This window comes from Cyprinus carpio, chromosome B21, assembly GCF_018340385.1.
Source record: "Cyprinus carpio isolate SPL01 chromosome B21, ASM1834038v1, whole genome shotgun sequence".
NCBI lineage: Eukaryota > Metazoa > Chordata > Actinopteri > Cypriniformes > Cyprinidae > Cyprinus > Cyprinus carpio.
In genome coordinates this window covers 678,588-698,889 of record NC_056617.1, presented here as the reverse complement: position 1 = coordinate 698,889, position 20,302 = coordinate 678,588, and the positions used below count along the sequence as shown (strand labels likewise).

Genomic DNA, 20,302 nt, shown 5'->3' with positions numbered 1-20,302 from the left:
TTTATTTGTGGTTTTAAATCTCATAAGAGTCGTAAGTATCAGTGTCAGTTTTTTAACTTTATATTGGGACATGCAAAAATGGCAATTTACACTACAAGAAAAGAAAAAAATTATCATGTGGTTTGCAATGATTTAAATGCAGTGTTTACTAACGCTGTTAAATCCAGAATCTTTATAGATTTTAATTATTTTTATAATAATTAAAATCTATTAAGATTCTGGATTGAACAGCGTTAGTAATGAATCTCTCTCTCTCTCTCTTTTTCTGTCTGTGAATGTATTCTTCCAGGGTTATTTTTCAAATTTCTTTAACTTGAGCATGTCTTAACTCAACTTAATTGGTGTTTTTGTCACTCTCTGGGTGTCCTGTCCTGTAAGTAAGAGCACAGTGTGTCTGACAGAAGGAACCAGAACTTCTCTGTTCTCTTCTGGATTTCTGCTAGAAGGGGAATCTGCCCAGTTCTGCCCTGCAGCCGAGACAAGGGACTTTCTCTGGAGTCCCAGGATGTTCTTGCAGAACTCCAGGTGGAGCATTTCACTGGGATGTTTATCCCAAGGTTTATAGTTTAATTTAAATTTGGAGCCCCAGATTTCACAGCCATATTCATATTCATAAAGAAGAATGGGTTTGATGATGCAATCAAAGATTTAATAGGTGGGTTGAATTTGATCAAAGATTTTCTTATCGTGTAATAAGCCCTGCATGCCTTATCGGTCAGATGTTTTATTGCCAGATCAGATTGACCAGAAGCTAGAGATAGTGAGACCCAAATAATGTGACATGATTAAGAAGTGTACCTCGATTGTAATACTATATTTTTTTGTCTGTAAGGCGAGGCTTTTTCTGGAAGATCATAATTTTGGATCTACTGTAATCTTCTATAATTGAGAGGCTTTGGTGTAGCCCCTCTTCATGAGGTGAAAGAGCAGAAGATCGTCAGCGTACAGGAGGCTTTTGATTTCTCTGCCCTCGAGGGTCAGACCAGGACAAGAGGACTTCTCAAGTGCTGATGCCGATTCATTAATATAGATATTAAACAGAGTCGGGCTGAGGCTGCAGCATTAAAATAATCAGTCCGTCCGTTATTGATTTTGACACAGCATTTGTTCCCGTTGTATGTCCTTTATGATGTCATATGTCTTTCCTCCTATTCCGCTTTGAATTAGTTTTAGAAAAAGTCCATTGTGCCATACTGAATCAAAGGCTTTTTTTCAAATCACTGAAACAGCCAAATATTTGTCCTTGTTTTGTTTGATGAACATATTTTTGTAAAAGCATGTGGAGTGTGTAAATGTGATTTGAAGTTCTCTATTAAGGCAGAAATCCAATTTGACAATTGTTTAAAATCCTGTGTTCTTGGATGAACTGAATTAATCTGTCATTAATGATGGAACAGAATGGTTTTCCGAGGTTACTGCTCACTGTGATGCCTCTATAATTATTTGGGTCGTACTTCTCACCTTGTTTAACCCTCATGTGGTGTTCGGGTATTTTATGCCCTGAGAAGATTTTATTTTCCCCGATGTTATCACATTTTCGTACTTTTTGGGGGGAGTTTTTTCACCTTGTTACACTTGTGGTGTTCCAGGGCAAAAATGACCCGGACTCAAAAAATAGCTTATAAATCACTCATTATGCTATATTATCACCAAATATTTGATTCAATCTCTTTGTCAACTTCCTTTCTTTCATTTAGGACTGTTTTTGTATTTATATTTTCATCTGATTAATCGTAAGCCTTGTTTATCTGAGAGTAGGCACCTAATTTTTTGAGTGAAAAAAGCATTATATATAAATATTTATGTTCCCGATAATTTTTGACCGGGAACACCACAAGCGTGATTTTGTGCCATTTTGTACAAAATAAAAGCCTTTCAAAACAAGCTTCCTGATTAAACATTAAAGTACACTAGTGTGATAAACTGTGCAAATTTTCATCAGTTTTTATTTAATATTGTGAAAATTATTAATAAATAATACTTTTTTCACTCAAAAAATTAGGTGCCTACTCTCAGATAAATGAGGCTTACGATAAATCAGATGCAAATATAAATACAAAACCATTCCTAAATGAAAGAAAAGAAGTTGACAAAAGATTGAATCCAATATTTGGTGATAATATAGCATAATGAGTGATTTATAAGCTATTTTTTTAGGCCGGGTAATTTTTGACCGGGAACACCACAAGCGTGACTTTGTGCCATTTTGTACAAAATAAAAGCCTTTCAAAACAAACTCCCTCATTAAACATTAAAGTACAATAGTGTGATAAACACTGCAAATTGTAATCAGTTTTTATTTAATGTGAAAATTATTAATAAATAATTTCACTCAAAAAATTAGGATCATACACCTATACTGCAGCAAACGTCATAATTTGATTGATGACTTTGAACTTTTGACCTTTACCCCTCCCCCACCCCGACCACCCACGTGGCTTTGACCTTTTAACAGTCACAGCTGTAGTTATGACATGTGATATGACGTCTATTTGTAATAGATCATGTTTATATGTCATCATCCGTGAAATGACTCAATATTTACAACATCCGTGAATGATCGGCAGCTGTGATATGACATCTGTTTTGTAATATGTCATTAGGGATTAACCTAATGACAAGTGTTAAAACATCTGTTTGTAATATAAATACTGGACCTCCGGTATGTGACGCAACACCTGTTTTTTCACTTAAGCCCCTTTCACACTGCACGTCGGACCCGGCAAATTGCCGGAACATTGCCGGGTCGACTTTCTGTGTGAACGCAAACACGTCCCGGGATTGATTCTGGGTCAGGGACCTAGTAACATTGCCGGGTTCAGTCTCGGAACGAGCGCTGTGTGAACAAAAGCCAGAACTAATGCCGTGTCGTAGTGATGATCCGCGTTATCGCGCGACTCTTTTAGTGTGTTTTGAAGGCAGATCAACGTTCGCGACGAAACAAATATGCGCAAACTGTAACGAAGCAGAGATCAGTTAGTTCCTTACTTTCCGCGCTGAAGTTGAGATCGTTCGCCAGCTTCAGTGAAAGTTAACGTGCCTAGCGCTTTCGACTCGTACATTACACGTCACACCCTGATATCACGTGTATTCACGGGACCTTTACGGGTTGTGTGTGAATGCACGCACATATTCCGGGTAATCACTGGCAGTGTGAAAGTGCAAAATCTAGCGACCCGGGTACAAATGCCGGGACACATTACCCGTGTATTTGCCGGAATCGCAGTGTGAAAGGGGCTTTAGGGTGAAAGATTTAATGATCCGTCACGGGGTGGGGTTTACCCAGCAGCGGCAGCATCAGATTGCATTCGCTTAGTTAAATACAGGCCCCCCTCGAATTTCTGAGGAAATCAGAAAAGAGCTGTGAAAAATACATAGACATGGACTTCTTATACTCACCTAAAACCCCCGAGAAGGAATGGGACGAAGAGATGATGGAAAGCCTGACTTTGGCGCAGAGAAAGCCGTACAACAGTAATTTGTGCTCGGTGAGGTTTCGCTGTGAAAATACGGACAGCATGCGAAAAAATTAATCAAGAACAAGATAATGTAAACTCATATCATAATATGAGTGTACGTACCCTCAAATATAATCGGCTGACTGTATAAATCATTTCACAGCGATATAATAAAGGTTTTAAATACAAATCCTAATAATTAAATGGAAATAAAACAATCAATAAAGAAACAGATAAAAGTTTCCTCTTAGAGGTAGATGAATATTGTTCAATTGAACAATCGTGCTCTCTCTGTCTCTGTCTCTCTCTATTTTTTTTTTTTTTTTTTTGACAGACATTGTGTGTGTGTGTGTGTGTCTTAGACACAGCCGCTCCCGTCATTCTGGGGACGAGTCAATTCGCATCTCTTTACACTACACCTTTGTCTTAAAAAATGTGAGCTGTCCATACGACGTGACCATTTCGCGTTTTCTGTGTCGGTTATTCATCAATATTATGGTCTCTCCTCTAAACCCTCTCACACACCGTAGACACATCTGTGGACCACACGCTCGGGTATCCTGTTGCATTTATGTCTCTTTTCACCCCTCTCTCGTGATCTCTCTGTCTCTCTCACACACACGTGTATCGTCCCCAAGTCTTATTTTCTTCTTTTAAATGAAAATAAATAAATTATGCGATCTCACATGATATAAAACAAACCAAAACATTTACACTAGTTTTAATCACTAAAAATATAAAAATGTACATTCAAACAATAACAAAAAAAAATATAAAATAAAACATTTAAAAATACACGCTACACTGGACAAACACACATCACATACACATTTTATACACACACTCCACATACACAAAACAAAACAAACAACAATAATCAATTATATTTAAAACCTTTTATATTCATATTTACATTATATTAATGATTTTTATACAGTATCATCCCCTAAACCTACCATCACAGTAAACATTCTGAAGATCATGTAGTTTAATTGATCTTTTTCAAAAGCTGTATAATTATTTTTTACTATACACCTACCCAGGGCCGGCGCAATCCTTAAGATGCATGTAAACAAATTAATATTTTCTTTATCTGTAAAATTACACTAAAATAAAAACGTGCAAGCATGTTTTCAGACTTTATTTTTCATTCTGCAACGTGAAAAAAGTACACAGTGCAACAGCTGCATATCATTTCTGTTTTATAATAGATAGCTAGTGTACAGAATAAAACTAAACATATGCACACATCTGTTTAGCTCATAAGTTCTGGAGGTTTCAATTTTTCCTTGACTGATACACACAAATACACATTCACACAACTAATAGCCTACATTTCAGAAGCGTGCGCGTCGTGCTTTCGCAGGCGCAAACGCTTTGATTGCGTCCTCGAATTTAACTTATTCAGCAAGTTCATTTGAGCATTTGAGCTCAGTTGCAATTGTTGCTAGTCCATTAAGTCTGTCTTGTGTCATTGTACTTTGGAGATAATTTTTAATCCGTTTAAGCTTTGAGAAACTGCGTTCTCCAGAGCTCACAGTGACGGGGAGAGTGAGAAGCACTCTCAATGCTACAAAAACATTTGGAAAAATTGATTCCATCCCTTTTTCACAGATGAATTTAAGCGCATCCAGTGGTTTAGATCCAGCAACCAGGCGTCTGCCCAAAGCAGTCAGCTCTTCAAACAATTCATGCCCATCAACATCCCGTGAGTCTCAATGAGTCAGGCCCTTTTCCAGTCTTAAGCAATCATGAAGAACTATTGCATTCTCCTTTTCTTTGAGAGATGCGATGTCATATAAAAATCCAAATACGCGCCCATCTCGATGCAGCGAAAAGCGCTCTTCCACGGAACGGATGGCACAGTCGAGCACTTGGTTAAAGAAGCCCACCCTGTAGTTTTTTTTTTGTGTCCATGACAGGTGTCTCATCTCCTTCATAAGTAAACATTTTCTTTCTTTTTCGTTGTCGCGCTGCACTTTGTGAAGGGAAGACGGCCTCTGTTTCCAACTCATCAGCTAATTGTCTTGCGCTGGACAGCACTCTGTCAAAATTACTGTCTGTGCGGTATTCCACAAGGAATTGCTTTGTCGCGTTCAGCTGTTCTGTTGCATGTGGAATGTCAATGTTCATTATCTGCAGTATCTTGCTGGTAATATTTATTTCATATAAAATGTCATACCATGTAATGATACTGCACAGGAATGGATACGTTTTAATTTTGGTCGCAATGCCTCTCGCTTCACATCTGGCTCTGACACCACAAGCGCCTGTCAGGGCATCATCCTCTGCTATTGATAGAAGAGCGTCATAAACATCTCCTAAATGGTGACGAATAGGTTTTTGAGTGCTTCAATCCTGCTTTCCCATCTAGTATTGCTGAGAGGCTTAACTGTAAGGCCACTGTCACCTATGTGCCGTTTTAAACACCTGCCAGCGAGAAGTGGAAGCGGCAAAAAAGTTGTAGACCTCCTGTATCACTGTAAAGAATTCCACAGCCTGCAGGCAGCACAATGCCGCATCATTCACCACTAAATTAAGAGAGTGAGCACTGCACGGGACATAGAATGCCCTTGGATTTATGTCCTGCACTCTCTTTTGGACACCACTGTGTTTCCCCCGCATATTTGATCCGTTGTCGTATCCTTGACCTCTCATATCCATTATGTCAATCCCTAGATCGCCAAGTTTCTTAACCACGACATCTGTCATGCCAGCACCGGTAGAATCCGTTAAATGCGTGAATTCTAAGAAATGCTCCTTAACCCCCACACAACTTTCCAGTGCTGTCACAAAGCGCACAACAACTGTCATCTGTTCCGTTCTACTCGCGTCAGGTGTGCAGTCTAAGATTAACGAAAAGTATTTGGCTGATTTGAGCATTTTGAGAATTTCCTGCTGAATCTGAGATGCAAGCATTCCTATGATTTCATTTTGAATCTCTTTGCCCAAGTAATGAACATGAGTTTCCTTAGACTGTATTCTTCTGATGTGCTTGCTCTGCCATAACACTATCAAACAGTCCAATCGTCTCTACAAGTTTCAAGAAATTTCCGTTGTTATGTTCATATAAATGATCTGTGCTGCCACGGAATTCCATGTTTTGCATCGCCATTACTCTCACAATACTCACCAAACGTTCCAACACCTGCTGCCAGTGAAATGTTTCGCATAATATTTTACGCTGATTTTGCGCATCAATTGTGTTTTGAGTGGCCAACCTTGTGTCCAGCTCTTTCCATTTATGGAAACACTCCAGATGTTCACTTGACTTCTCGTGTGAATTCAGTATGCTGGAGAGATTTTTCCAGTCTTTAACACCGTCTTTAGCCAGAGCAAACTTTCTCTCGCTTTCACAAAAAAGTTTACAACAAAAGCAAAACGTTGTGTCCTTGCTAATCGAATAAACCAGCCATGGTCTGTCAAGTTTCTCCCCGTTAGCTAATGTGCGACTGTAACGAGCCTCTGAAAATCTCCTGTTCCAACTGTCTTTTGGGAAAATAATTCCTTTGGTTTGATGTGGCCCTCCCTGTACCAAAGTGTCTTTAAGTCCAGGATTTATTACTGCTGGCCATTTGCCGGGATCGTGACATATTTCCTCACCTTCTAAGGGTAATATTTCTCCCTGCTGTTCCGTCTGTCCCTCATCAGACGAGCTAGTTATGGCTAAGCTGTCTGCCTCCTCCAGCACATTACTACCAACGTCCACACCTTCGCTGTCATTAGCATGGTCGCTGCTGATTTTTACTATGCTGTCCTCTTGACTTCCAGAGGCGATGAATTTCAAAAAGGAGCCTCTTTGTTTCACCAGTGCTTGCTCTTTTAAAAGCCGTTGTCTTTTGTACTCATGAGCAGATAATTGTATTCGTTTTGACATTTTTGAATATACATAAAAGTATTTAGCACACATATACTAATTGATGCCGCTCTAAGTGGGGTGGGGGCAGGGCGCGGCCGGGCGGGAATTTTTATTCTAAATTTAAAGTTAATTTAAATTTATACTAATGGAGTGGGAAAAAATGCTGTTGATATAAGTGCGATAATTGTAACCTAATGTAAAACAAACAAATAATAAAAAAAAAAAAAATTATCTCTCACTCTCGCTTTCGCTCTCTCGCCTTCTCTCTCTCTTGCCGCCCTGGCTGAGCTGCCGCCCTAGGCGGCTGCCTAGTTCGCCTATAGGCACGCGCCGGCCCTGCACCTACCACCACACAATAAAATTTTGCATGTGCATACATTTTTTTAATTTTTTTAAGCGATCTGAATTATGACTACTTTAAAAAAAAAATTCATAAACCATATATATATATATATATATATATATATATATATCAGTGTAATATCCATGCCACTATACAAATTTGTATTCTGATAAATCATATAAACAAGCACACATACATATAAACATATCAAGTTAAAAAGAGACCTCTCTATTTTAAAGAATATATATATATTTAAAATATTTATATATTACAGCATGCTACTAAAGAAAAAAATATTCACCATTCAAGTTTTCACCATTCAAGTTTATTGAACTTATAAAACACATCGTAGTAACAAACATGTTACTAAAGCAAACCAAAATATTTATTATACATTTTAATCATGTATTCAACATTTATTTATGTTTACTGAACTAATAAAACACATTTTAAACATTTTAATTTTAGTTTTTCACTAACCATTCAAAAACGCTGCTTTCTCAAAAACACAGATATGTACATTCATACATTCACATATTTTTGTAGCCCAGTTTGTGCTGAATACAGTATATTCAGACTTTAACCATTAATACATGTTATGATACTGAAAAAGCACAAATGTCAGCGCATGTCAAAACATCTCCAGTGCCCCAAAACCCACGCAAAAACATATATCTTAAAAAAAAAACAAATAAATAAAATACATAATTAAAAATGAAATCATATATATATCGTGTTACTAAAACAAATCATTCATTTTTAAAAAGTATTCAACATTTAAGATTACTGATCTTATAAAACACATTATTCTCTTCTTTTAAAGAAGATAATAGCAAATAAAATTGTAATTATATATAACATGCTGTATAAAATAAAAATTCACAATAAATATAGGAAAAAAAAAACATGGCTTACATTGATGTCCATTCTGTGAATGAAATATTTCCAATAAAATAAAATGCATTTAGTTTAATTTGAAATATAAACAAAACTCGCAGATCGTTGTTCATGATCCGGTCACTGCACATCCGTTTATTCACCACACAGACTTTCACACGACACAGTACACCCTGGACTTCAACTGTGTTGTGTGAAAGTCTGTGTAGTGTATAAACGGATGTGCGGTGTATAAACGGATGTGCAGTGACCGGATCATGACAATCATCCCAGGGTTAAACACCACTATGAAATGAATGATTCAGACCCACACAGATAAGTGTAGATATATATCACAAAATATATTATATTAACCCTTTTAAACAATTAAAACATCAAACAAAAAAAAAAAAAAAAAAAAAAAAAAAAAAAAAAAAAAAAAGAATTGAATTATTATTATTATTAAATTCAAAATTAAAAAGATTGTTTAGACGAAATCTTAAAAGTTTTCAATAAAATGTTTTTCTTGCTTTCAAATTTAACCTAAATTATTATTTTTATTTAACAGTACCTGTTCAAATCTTAGTTTATCTATAAATATTTTCTAAATATTTTCTAATATATAAAAGGCTAAATAAAAAAAGTGACCAGAGTTTTCCTAGTGTCCTGTAAGGTTTTCGTACTCAAAATCTCACATCCTGATCTATTTCTTCACTTATTGTTCTATATCAGACTTTTCTGAACCGTCCTTTACCAGCGTGATAAATATCATATACTATCAATTTACTATTGGCTATCTACTGAAAATATATGTACAAAGTTACAATAAGTAAGTCTTATTGTAAGTCTTGCTTACACATACAACTATTACAACTGTAACATATCCAGCCTTTCTCTAAAAGCTACACGTTCAGTAAAGTTTGAGGTTGTACGCCCTCTTGAAAAGGCTACAGACACAAAATATGAAGGAACTTTTGTACAAACAAAATCCCTACAGTATGTAACTAAAGAACCCAAAACACTAAGAAAATTATCATATGAATACAGAAAAAACACTCGTGATCATTTGAGTATATTTTTGTAAATGTTGTACTGTTTTTCTAGCACGATACATCTAGAGCTCTTGCTCAGATAGCTGATGACAATGTTCTCAGTTTATTTGTCATACTCGTTTCATTCAAAATTCCCGCTATACATTAAAGCCTAGGACCGCGTGTACTTCCCATAGGTCATAATTATAATCTAGCAAATGCTACATTTCTTCTGTTTTGTCCACTTTTGGCAGATTTGCTAGAGGGGCTACGTCGACTTGTAATGCGATTGCAATTAAAAACCATAACATTATGATACATCCACACTTTGAAAAGGTTATAGACAGTCGTTTATACAGGAAATATGTTTTCACAACAGAAATATGTATCAAATACCTGTTACTGAAATCCTCTCTTTTAAACTATTGTAAAAGTTTTTAATGCCGATTTGATCGCCTGCCCCACCAGCTGATGTCGCTATACTTTTTTCATCGTTTGTTTTTATGGATGAAGACTATTCTCAGATTTTGGTTAAACATGCGACGAGTGTTCATCTGGAAAAACGAGAACAAACACAGTATACGAGAATTAAATGAAAGTTGAGAGAGTGTTTAAACCGAGATTGTACTTTTAGAGCATTTTCTGCTCTTTCGACAAAGCGGCCACGAGACACAAGGTCTCAATCTTACTATTTTCTCTGTTACATTTACATCTGTTTCATTTAGAATGCATAAAGTTACACATTACTGTACAAGTTGAAGATGGTATGGAAACACTATTCTCTTTGTACTCGTCTCTAAACAACGGCGAAGTCTTCTGTAACATTGAGTCAAAGGCGAGCGGATCCATTTGCAGCTTTTATTAATCACGGTCAGAAACAGACAATCACCAATCAATCACCAGCGTCAGGGATAACACTGGGATTATGGGAAATGGAGTTCAGACACCAAATGCAAGAGTCCTGAGTGGAGTGCCCTCTACTGGAGTTCATGAGCACTCCAGCTGACGAATGTGACAGCTATACAGACCAGTGTATTTAATTATAATTACAGCAATACATTAATATAGTAAGAAATACCAGATTGCAGAATCAATCAGCATGTTCTGACAGCTTAGAAACTGATTACAGTTGTGCTGAACTGAATAGATATTAAAGTATCCTAATGTACGGTCTAGGAACTATTGCTCAAACATGCATTGAGAAGGAATAGAAATTTGATTTGATTTCAGTTAGTTTAGGTTTTGCATCTCATGTTTGACAATGCTTTGCATTGATCTTCAAGATGCCTTTTAACATATATGAGAAGTATTTTAAATTTTGGCATACTTAAATGTACTGTACATGCAGTCAGGCTAAGATTGGTATACTTAAAATGTGTTGATTAGTTAACTGCTGCTATTTTGGAACAACACATTTCATACTAAGTATATTTTGGTTGTCTATTAAAGTATATTATTTTTTTGTGAGAGATGGGCTGCGATAGATCTTAATAAATATACATTTTTCATCGTGCACATCAGTTTTTTTCCATTATTTTCACAACATTTGAATATTTTACTCAGTTAACTTCGCATCAAACATATTTTTAAATGAAAAAAAGGGCTGTAAAAGGATACAACTAATACATGACAAATTCAAAGATTTGTTTTATCTGATAATTAATGCGAAAGAAATTGTAAAAATATACACGCGCTGCTTATAGACAGATAATTATTTATGCAACATCTTTTACAAAACAGATATTAATAAAACCACCCAGGTAGCCTAATGCAAACACAGATATTTTAATTAATGCCAAAATACCATAATTACATTGTTAAATTGTACAAAAAATAAATAAATAAATCACCAAACGAATCAAAAAAAACATATGAAAAAAAAACCTATCAACCTTAAACAACAGTTTGAGAATCGCAAACCTTATAATCTTATAAATAGCAGTCAGAACAAAATCAACTCTCCGAGAATGTAGAGTATTGCAGATTTGAGTGGTTTGTGTTTGAATGAAGAGCTCCTCATTGACTGACTGCACTGACGCTGAACCTCATCATCAACAGAAGAAAGAATGAAGCGTTCTCCATCCGCATGCTATCTTAATGAATTTACACACAGATGAACGCAATAATGTAAGGAGGATGTTTTCTCTTGTCTTTACAAAACATTAATCATTTATATCTAGCCAAGTTTTGTATATAAGTTTCCCCTTACAGTAAATGAGAATGTTGCAAGACCGGAAGTATGCACACACTGGCATCACTGAAGCTCACCGGCACCATCTTGTGCACCTAGCCCATAGATTAAAGTGTATTTGTATTATAAGTACATTACAAATTAATCATGAATGTATTATTTTTGCGATAATAGTATATGCTCTGCAGTACTCCATAAAAATGATAATTTTACTATAAATATATTTCCTTTATCAATAGTACATTGCAAATATTAACAAAGAATGCTATCTTTAAATTTATATATACCTTCTTTTGTCTTCAGAACTGCCTTAATTCTCCGTGGCATAGATTTAACAAGTTGCTGGAAACGTTCCTCAGAGATTTTGGTCCATATTGACATGATAGCATCACTCAGTTGCTGCAGATTTGTCGGCTGCACATCCATGATGTGAATCTCCCATTCCAGCACATCCCAAAGCTGCTCTATTGGACTGAGATCTGGTGACTGTGGAGGACATTTTAGTACAGTGAACTCATTGTCATGTTCAAGAATCCAGTCTGAGATGATTTGAGCTTTGTGACATGGTGCATTATCCTGCTGGAAGTAGCCATCAGAAGATGGGTACACTGTAGTCATAAAGGGATGGACATGGTCAGAAACAATGCTCAGGTAGACTGTGGCATTTAAACGATGCTCAATTGGCACTAAGGGGCCCAAAGTGTGCCAAGAAAATATCCCCCACACCATTACACCACCAGCAGCAGCCTGAACCGTAGAGACAAGGCAGGATGGATCCATGCTTTCATGTTCTTTACGCCAAATTCTGACCCTACCATCTGAATGTCGCAGCAGAAATCGAGACTCATCAGACCAGGCAACCTTTTTCCAATCTTCTATTGTCCAGTTTTGCTGAACCTGTGTGAATTGTAGCCTCCGTTTCCTGTTCTTAGCTGACAGGAGCAGCACCCGGTGTGGTCTTCTGCTGCCGTAGCCCATCTGCTTCAGGGTTCGACATGTTGTGTGTTCAGAGATGATATTCTGCATACCTCGGTTGTAACGAGTGGTTATTTGAGTTACTGTTGCCTTTCTATAATTTTTAACCAGTCTGCCCATTCTCCTCTGACTTCTGACATCAACAAGGCATTTTTGTCCACACAACTAGGCTCACTGGATATTTTCTCTTTTTTTGACCATTCTCTGTAAACCCCAGAGATGGTTGTGCGTGAAAATCCCAGCAGATCAGCAGTTTTTCAAATACTCAGACCGGCCCGTCTGACACCAACAACCTTTCCACATTCAAAGTCACTTAAATCCCCTTTCTTCCCCATTCTGATGCTCGGTTTGAACTTCAGCAATTATTCACCTAATAAAGTGGCCGGTGAGTGTGTATATATATATATATGTATATATATATATAATAGAAAAATATACTTAAAGTGAAAGTTCCATGTAATTTTTAAAGTGTACTTACTTTAATCTTAACTCAAAGGCAAAATAAAATAATTTTTCTTTCCCCATTGGCAGATATTTCTTCCTCTTGATGGTGGATAGCTCTCGATGGCACCCCACACGGCTGCTTCAGTGCTTGGCTCTCCAGTGTTTGTACTGTTTTTGTTTGTTTTTCCTGTGTTTTGTTTATCAAACACGATCAGTTTCACCAGGGAGGAACTGCTGAACATTCGTCAGAACACACCACAAAATCTTTTACCGGATTTCAATTATTCGGACGTTTTACTGAACGTTGCTGTCGGCCGAGCAGCGGCGCTGATCAAACGCTTCAGGAAGCGCAGACGGGGGAAGCGAGGTGGCTCGCTCGTCAGACTCAGGAAACGCAGATTTCGAACGCCGTTGCCTAGCATCCATCTGGCAAATCTCAGCTCTCTACCCAACAAAACGGACAAACTCCTTCTGTTCTCTCGGACAAATAAGAATTTCTCACACTCTGCTGCTCTTTGTTTCACGTAAACCTGGCTCGTGAGCTCAGCATGTGAGCTCAGCTTTCCAGAAACACGCTGATCAGATCACAGAGACAGAACAACAACACCCGGACTCTGTTTTAATCATTCTTGGGGACTTTAATAAAGCCAATCTCTCCCGTGAACTGCCAAAATACAGACAGCATGTTACAAGTCCCACCAGAGACAGTAATATATTGGATCACTGTTACACCACAATAAAGGATGCATATCACTCTGTTCTGCTTTAGGACTCTCTGATCACTGTTTGGTTCATCTTATACCGACCTACAGGTAGAAACTAAAATCAGCTTAACCTGTAGTAAAGACTGTAAAGAGATGGTCCAACGAAACAGAGCAGGATTTAAAAGCCTGCTTCGACCTCACTGATTGGAGTGTTTTTGAAGCTGCTACCACCGATCTGGACGAACTCACCGAGACTGTGACATCCTATATTAGTTTTTGTGAGGATATATATGCATTCCTACCAGGACTTATTTAACATTCAACAATGATAAGCCATGGTTTACAGCAAAACTCAGACATCTTCGTCAGGCCAAAGAGGATGCCTACAGAAATGGGGACAGAGTCTTGTATAATCAGGCCAGAAACACACTGAACTAAGAGATTAGAGTGGCTAAAAGGACCTACGCTAAAAAGTTGGAAGACCAGTTTACTTCCAACGACTCAACTTCAGTATGGAAAGGACTGAGAGCCATTACCAACTACAAGACACCATCCCCCTGCACTGAGGCTAATCAACGACTTGCTAATGACCTGAATGAGTTTTACTGTAGATTTGAAAGCCCCCACACCCGTTCTGACCATCACTCTACACAACCATTAACACCTCCTGCAATCCCCACCCCTGCATTTCAAATCAGTGAGGATGATGTGCGCCAGGTCTTCAGGAAGAACAAAAGAAGAAAAGCACCAGGCCCAGATGGCGTTACACCGGCATGTCTGAAAACCTGTGCTGACCAGCTGGCCCCCATCTTTTCACAGATCTTCAGAAGATCTCTGGAGTTGTGGAAAGTGCCTTCCTGCTTCAAACGCACCATCATCCCCATTCCAAAGAAACCCAAGATAACAGGACTTAACGACTACAGACCTGTGGCTCTAACGTCTGTCGTCATGAAGTCATTTGAAAAACTGGTTTTGGCTTATCTGAAGGACATCACAGGACCTTTACTGGTCCCTCTGCAGTTTGCTTACCGAGCAAACAGGTCCATGGATGATGCAATCAACATGGGATTGCACTTCATCCTGCAACATCTGGACAAAACAGGTTACTTATGTGAGGATACTGTTTGTGGACTTTAGTTCGGCTTTCAACACCATCATCCCAACAGCCCTCCAGACCAAACTGACCCAGCTGTCTGTTCCTAGCTCTATCTGTCAGTGGATCACCAGCTTTCTGACAGATAGACAACAGCTAGTGAGACTGGGGAAATTCATGTCAAACAGCTGCTCCACCAACACTGGTGCACCTCAGGGATGTGTTCTCTCCCCACTGCTCTTCTCCCTCTACACCAACGACTGCACCTCAAAAGACTCCTCTGTCATTGGTCTCATCCAGGACGGTGACGAGTCTGCTTACAGACAAGGGGTTGAGCAGCTGGCTGTCTGGTGCAGTCTTAACAACCTGGAGCTGAACACTCTCAAAACAGTGGAGATGATCGTGGACTTCAGGAGAAACCCCCTGCACTCCCCACACTCACCGTCATGAACAGCACTGTGGCTGCAGTGGAGTCATTCAGATTCCTGGGAACCACCATCTCTCAGGACGTGAAGTGGGACAATCACATTGACTCCATTGTTAAAAAGGCCCAACAAAGGTCGTACTTCCTTCGCCAGCTGAGGAAGTTTAACCTGCCACAGGAGCTGCTGAAACAGTTCTACTAAGCCGTCATAGAGTCTGTCCTTTGCACTTCAATAACTGTCTGGTTCGGTTTAGCTACAAAATCAGACATCAGAAGACTACAGAGAACGGTTCGGACTGCTGAAAGGATTATTGGTGCTCCCCTGCCCACCCTTCAAGAACTGTATACACCCAGAGTGAGGAAAAGGGCTAAGAAAATCACTCTGGATCCCTCTCATCCAAGTTACCCCCTTTTTGAACTTTTGCCATCTGGCCGGCGCTTCAGAGCCGCAAATACCAGGACAGTCAGGCACAAGAACAGTTTCTTCCCCCAGGCAATCTACCTCATGAACAGTTAAATGTTCCCCACTTATGCAATAAATATGTGCAATATTTTTATATTTATTTGTTACCCCTCCATCCAAGTACATCTCTGCATCTTACTCTATTCTATTCCATTATCATCTATAGCACAACTGTTCATACAATTTATTTATTTGCAATTTTTTTTGTGTTGTTGTTGTCTCTGTGTACTGGAAACTTATGTCACTAAAACAAATTCCTTGTATGCGCAAGCATACTTGGCAATAACGCTCTTTCTGATCCTGATTCTCTTTTAAGCAAAAACTAACAAAGTTTTGATAATTTTCTTCTCCAGAAAACAAGACATAATATCTTAAAGGGGTCCTGTTATGCTCTTTTACAAGGTCTTAATTTTATTTTAGGGGTGTACTAGAACAGACTCTCATACTACGTAGGTTGTTCTAAAAACATATTTTTCACATATTTTACATTATTACAACAGCTCTCTCCCCAGTCTGGCATGAACGGCTGGAATTGTTCCTGTAACAAATGAAGGCCCACCTTCTGAAATACGAAATGTGCTGTGATTGGTTAGCTGCGCCAGTCTGTGTTGTGATTGGTTAGCTGGGCCTGTCTGTGTTGTGATTGGTTAGCTGGGTCAGTGTGTGTTGTGATTGACAGCACTGGGCGCCTGATAGGGAAATGTCATGTCCTTATTATAGCCGCCTGCTGCGAGCTTCAATCAGTGTAAATATTGCATCAAAATCAAACAATTTGAGCGTGATTTAAACCCGGATGATTGTAACCACTCTAAGTTTGTTTGTCTTGGGAACACTAGCCCATCTCTGACATAGTGATAACACTCGCTGCCTTCTCTAATGCAGTTTAACCAGGTCTCGTCCCATTCATCGATCTTTGTGATACCACAAATCCCGGAAAAGATGCGTTGTAGTCCAAACGAGTCATTCATTGTAGTTCTTGAAAAGTGATTTCTGTTAAATAAAATATCTCCTTTTGAATTGGACTCTGAGCTTTGCAGATCTTTTTTATGCTGAAACAGCAACATTACAGACTAACTAAAGTTGAAAAAGTGAAAAAGCATAACAGCACCCCTTTAAGTCATTTTGCTTCTCAAGTGATTGCATCTTGATTTAAGAATGTTGAGATATTTATACTAGAAAAGAAGACAAAAATACTATGTAAGAAAATCTTTTTTTTTTTTCAGTGTGATTAGAATTGTGGTGAACCTGATTAAAAGTGATGTTTAATCTAGGAACTACTGCTCAAACATAGAGGTTTTTACGCACTACACCCTGAAAGGTTTTATCCACACACAGGCTCACACGCTCATACAATAAATAAAGATTTAACATTATCACTGATAATGTTGGAAACTAAAACAACTGCACTGTAAAACAAATAAAAATGTATATTTCACAGGTATATTATTTTGCTTTACAATACAGTAGGGAAATTACAATTTACAATATATTTCCTGATTTCTACACTTGAAAGAGATATTTTGAACTTGCAGCGCCCATTTAAATCTCTAGCTGTCAATATTACATACTATATGTTTGGTCTATATATGAGAAGTCTGTCTGTTGTGTGGGTATCACTGACTAAGAAAGCAAACATGTTTATCATGTAAGTCATCTCAGGACAATTGTCACACTGAATACTTATTAATGTCTTTAACGTAAATATTAGAAGTTGTGAGTTAAAGAGTGTGTGGTTTTGTGTCTAGAGTTATGTGACAATTGCCATATATATATATATATATATATATATATATATATATATATATCACTCATAAGGTGAGTTTTTCTTTGCAAAGCAAATTGTGTTTATTTGCAAAACGCTGGATTTGATGAATATTGGCACAAAATTAGCTCCATACAATTGTCCCATAACACTAGACACAAAACCACACACACTCACACACACACACACACACACACACACAAATCTAGCAAAAGCAAACAATGCATTTAAAACTGTTTTATCCCTATGTGTCTACCAATCAACAACAGACAATAGTAATCTTTTAGTAATAGTAATAGTAATAGTAATCTATTATTAATAGTAGTCTCTATTTACCCCACTGCTCAAAATTAGCATCTTCTTATTCTATTATTGATTGTTTACTTAATTAAGTAGACAATCAATAATAACATGAAGCTCTGTGTGATACTCTTAGCACTGTTAGTACTCTGGGGGACTTTCTGGGTGACGCTCTGAGTGGTGCTCTGAGTTACATTTTGAGTGGTGCTCTGGGTGGCGCTCTGAGTGGCGCTCTGAGTTACATTTTGAGTGGTGCTCTGGGTGGTGCTCTGAGTTACATTTTGAGTGGTGCTCTGAGTGGTGCTCTGGGTGGTGCTCTGAGTGGTGCTCTGAGTTACATTTTGAGTGGTGCTCTGAGTGGCGCTCTGAGTGGTGCTCTGAGTTACATTTTGAGTGACGTTTTGAATGCCGCTCTGAGTGACGCTCTGGGTGACACTATGAGTGACGTTTTGAGAGACGTTCTGGATGACGTTCTGGATGATGTTTTGGATGATGTTATGTATATTGTTCTGGATGATGCTCTGGGTGATGTTGATGTTCTGGGTGACATTATAAGCGTCATTACACAAGTTCACCTCACAACATGAGATGCCATAAACACTACTAAATGATACTGTGGCATAATCACAAACAGATTTAGAGACACAGCCTTTTAGAAGCGGTGTTTCATTGGAATTCACTGATGAAAAGAAAGAAAACAGATGTTAGTCTAAGATGGCAATTGGTATATGTGATCTATATCAGATGTTTAAAATGAATAATGGAGAAACAAAATAACAACTTGAATCTTGATTCTCACCTGCCATTGAAATGCAGTGGTCTTCACTCCCTGAACAGTTCACTGTGTTTGAACAGTTCTGTCCAACACAATAGTAACATTTCTTTCCATTGGGAGTGTTAGTGCTGGCACCTACAGGAGGGAAACAAGACTGTTTTTTATTTTTCATTTAAAATATGACTTCTAATGAAACAATACTCCTTTAGCTGCTCCATCAATTCAGTTCCTAAAAATCAAGCTGCACTCTGCATTTTATTTCCTTACTAAATATCATATAAAAGTAAAATGAGTTTTGACCTTACAGATAGATTCTATGGTCAGTATAAAGTACAATACCTGGAGCATCTGGGACGTTACAAAGATCAGTTTCACAGCAGGAATAAGACGCCTGTGCAAACCCAAAGTTCAAGGACCCACTTGTACAGTTACCAGCACAATATCTACCATTCACTTTAGTTGCACCTAAAATACATGAATAATACAGAAAAAAACGGTTCAACTGCTCATTATTTTGATGGAAATATGTACATTTTTAATATGTAAAAGTAGAAAGCTTAAAAAAAAATTCTTAATTACTTAAAAAAAAAAAAAAATAGCAGAAATCTATATAGAATATTCTGTGATTGAAATTGTAAATTTTGACAGAAAAACAGTTAGCGGTTCTGTGAGAATTTACATTTCCACTGTTTCAGCAGCATTAAATAATACCAGCATCTCCTTCAGTCAAATATAACAGTATTTTAATAAATCATATTAGACTTACCAAAATCCAATACTGTTGTTACATTCATGCACTTGGAATATCCACTGGGACATGTTTTCATCTCAGGATCCACACAAGAACTCGTCTCATTCCTGCACTGATAGCAGCTGAGAGAGTGTCCTCAGTAATACAGAGAGAGAGACATCAGTGATCTGTATTTGTCCTCAATAACAGTAAAAGCATGATCTATCTTTGTACCTGCAGTGAAAAGAACGAACAGAAGAAAAGCTGAGATTTGTAGATCCATCTTTGATCAGGAGGTGAATGAAATATTTCAGTTTGAGTGCTCATTTTGTAGATTATCAGAAGGGGAGGGGCTTTATGAGAAAATGAAAGTTTAACAGAAGTAAACAGAGAATGAATCATTCTAAATGAACCAGACAGCAATAATGACAAGACATAAAACAATTTATCATATTACTATTAGTCTACTCTGCAATGTGAAGAAAGGAAGTTGAAAAAAGGGTCTGATTTTTGGACATAGAACACACATTTCCCCAAAGTGAAACAAATTAATACAATGGGACCCAGGCGTAGACTTTACTCCTCTGTAGAGGACATTATATTTGAGCAATTATCTCTGAGTCCATACATGTCAGAGTTTTAAGTCTGGTACAGAGCACATTCAGAGTATTTCAAAGATACCAAATATCTGGAGGTTTGATCATGACAAGTCCCTCTCCTAGACCTTTAAATATGACAGACATTGACTTCATGACTAAATTCAGAAGTGTGATAGAAAAATGATATATAATATAATATCATTAAAATCAGACTATTTTTTTCTAAATGTTTGTCCTCGTCTCAGGACAACTTTAGTGGGTTTCAAAGCAGAATA

At 37.7% G+C, this 20,302-nt stretch overlaps 1 protein-coding gene across 2 annotated transcripts; it reads right to left on the bottom strand.

The window, feature by feature from the left end:
* Positions 1-17,059: 17,059 nt before the first annotated feature.
* Positions 17,060-19,797, bottom strand: LOC109058336 (uncharacterized protein YBL113C-like). Of its 2 annotated transcripts, XM_042748381.1 has the most exons (6): positions 19,663-19,797; positions 19,465-19,584; positions 19,038-19,163; positions 18,723-18,833; positions 18,168-18,602; positions 17,060-18,119 (listed from the first exon to the last, which is right to left on the bottom strand). In XM_042748381.1, the coding sequence occupies exons 1-6, from the start codon at positions 19,709-19,711 to the stop codon at positions 18,004-18,006; spliced, it is 957 nt and encodes a 318-aa protein (XP_042604315.1). In that variant the 5' UTR covers positions 19,712-19,797; the 3' UTR covers positions 17,060-18,003. The 2 variants fall into 2 exon arrangements, with proteins under 2 accessions (XP_042604315.1, XP_042604314.1); XM_042748380.1 differs by having other exon boundaries at positions 17,060-18,602.
* Positions 19,798-20,302: the final 505 nt, after the last annotated feature.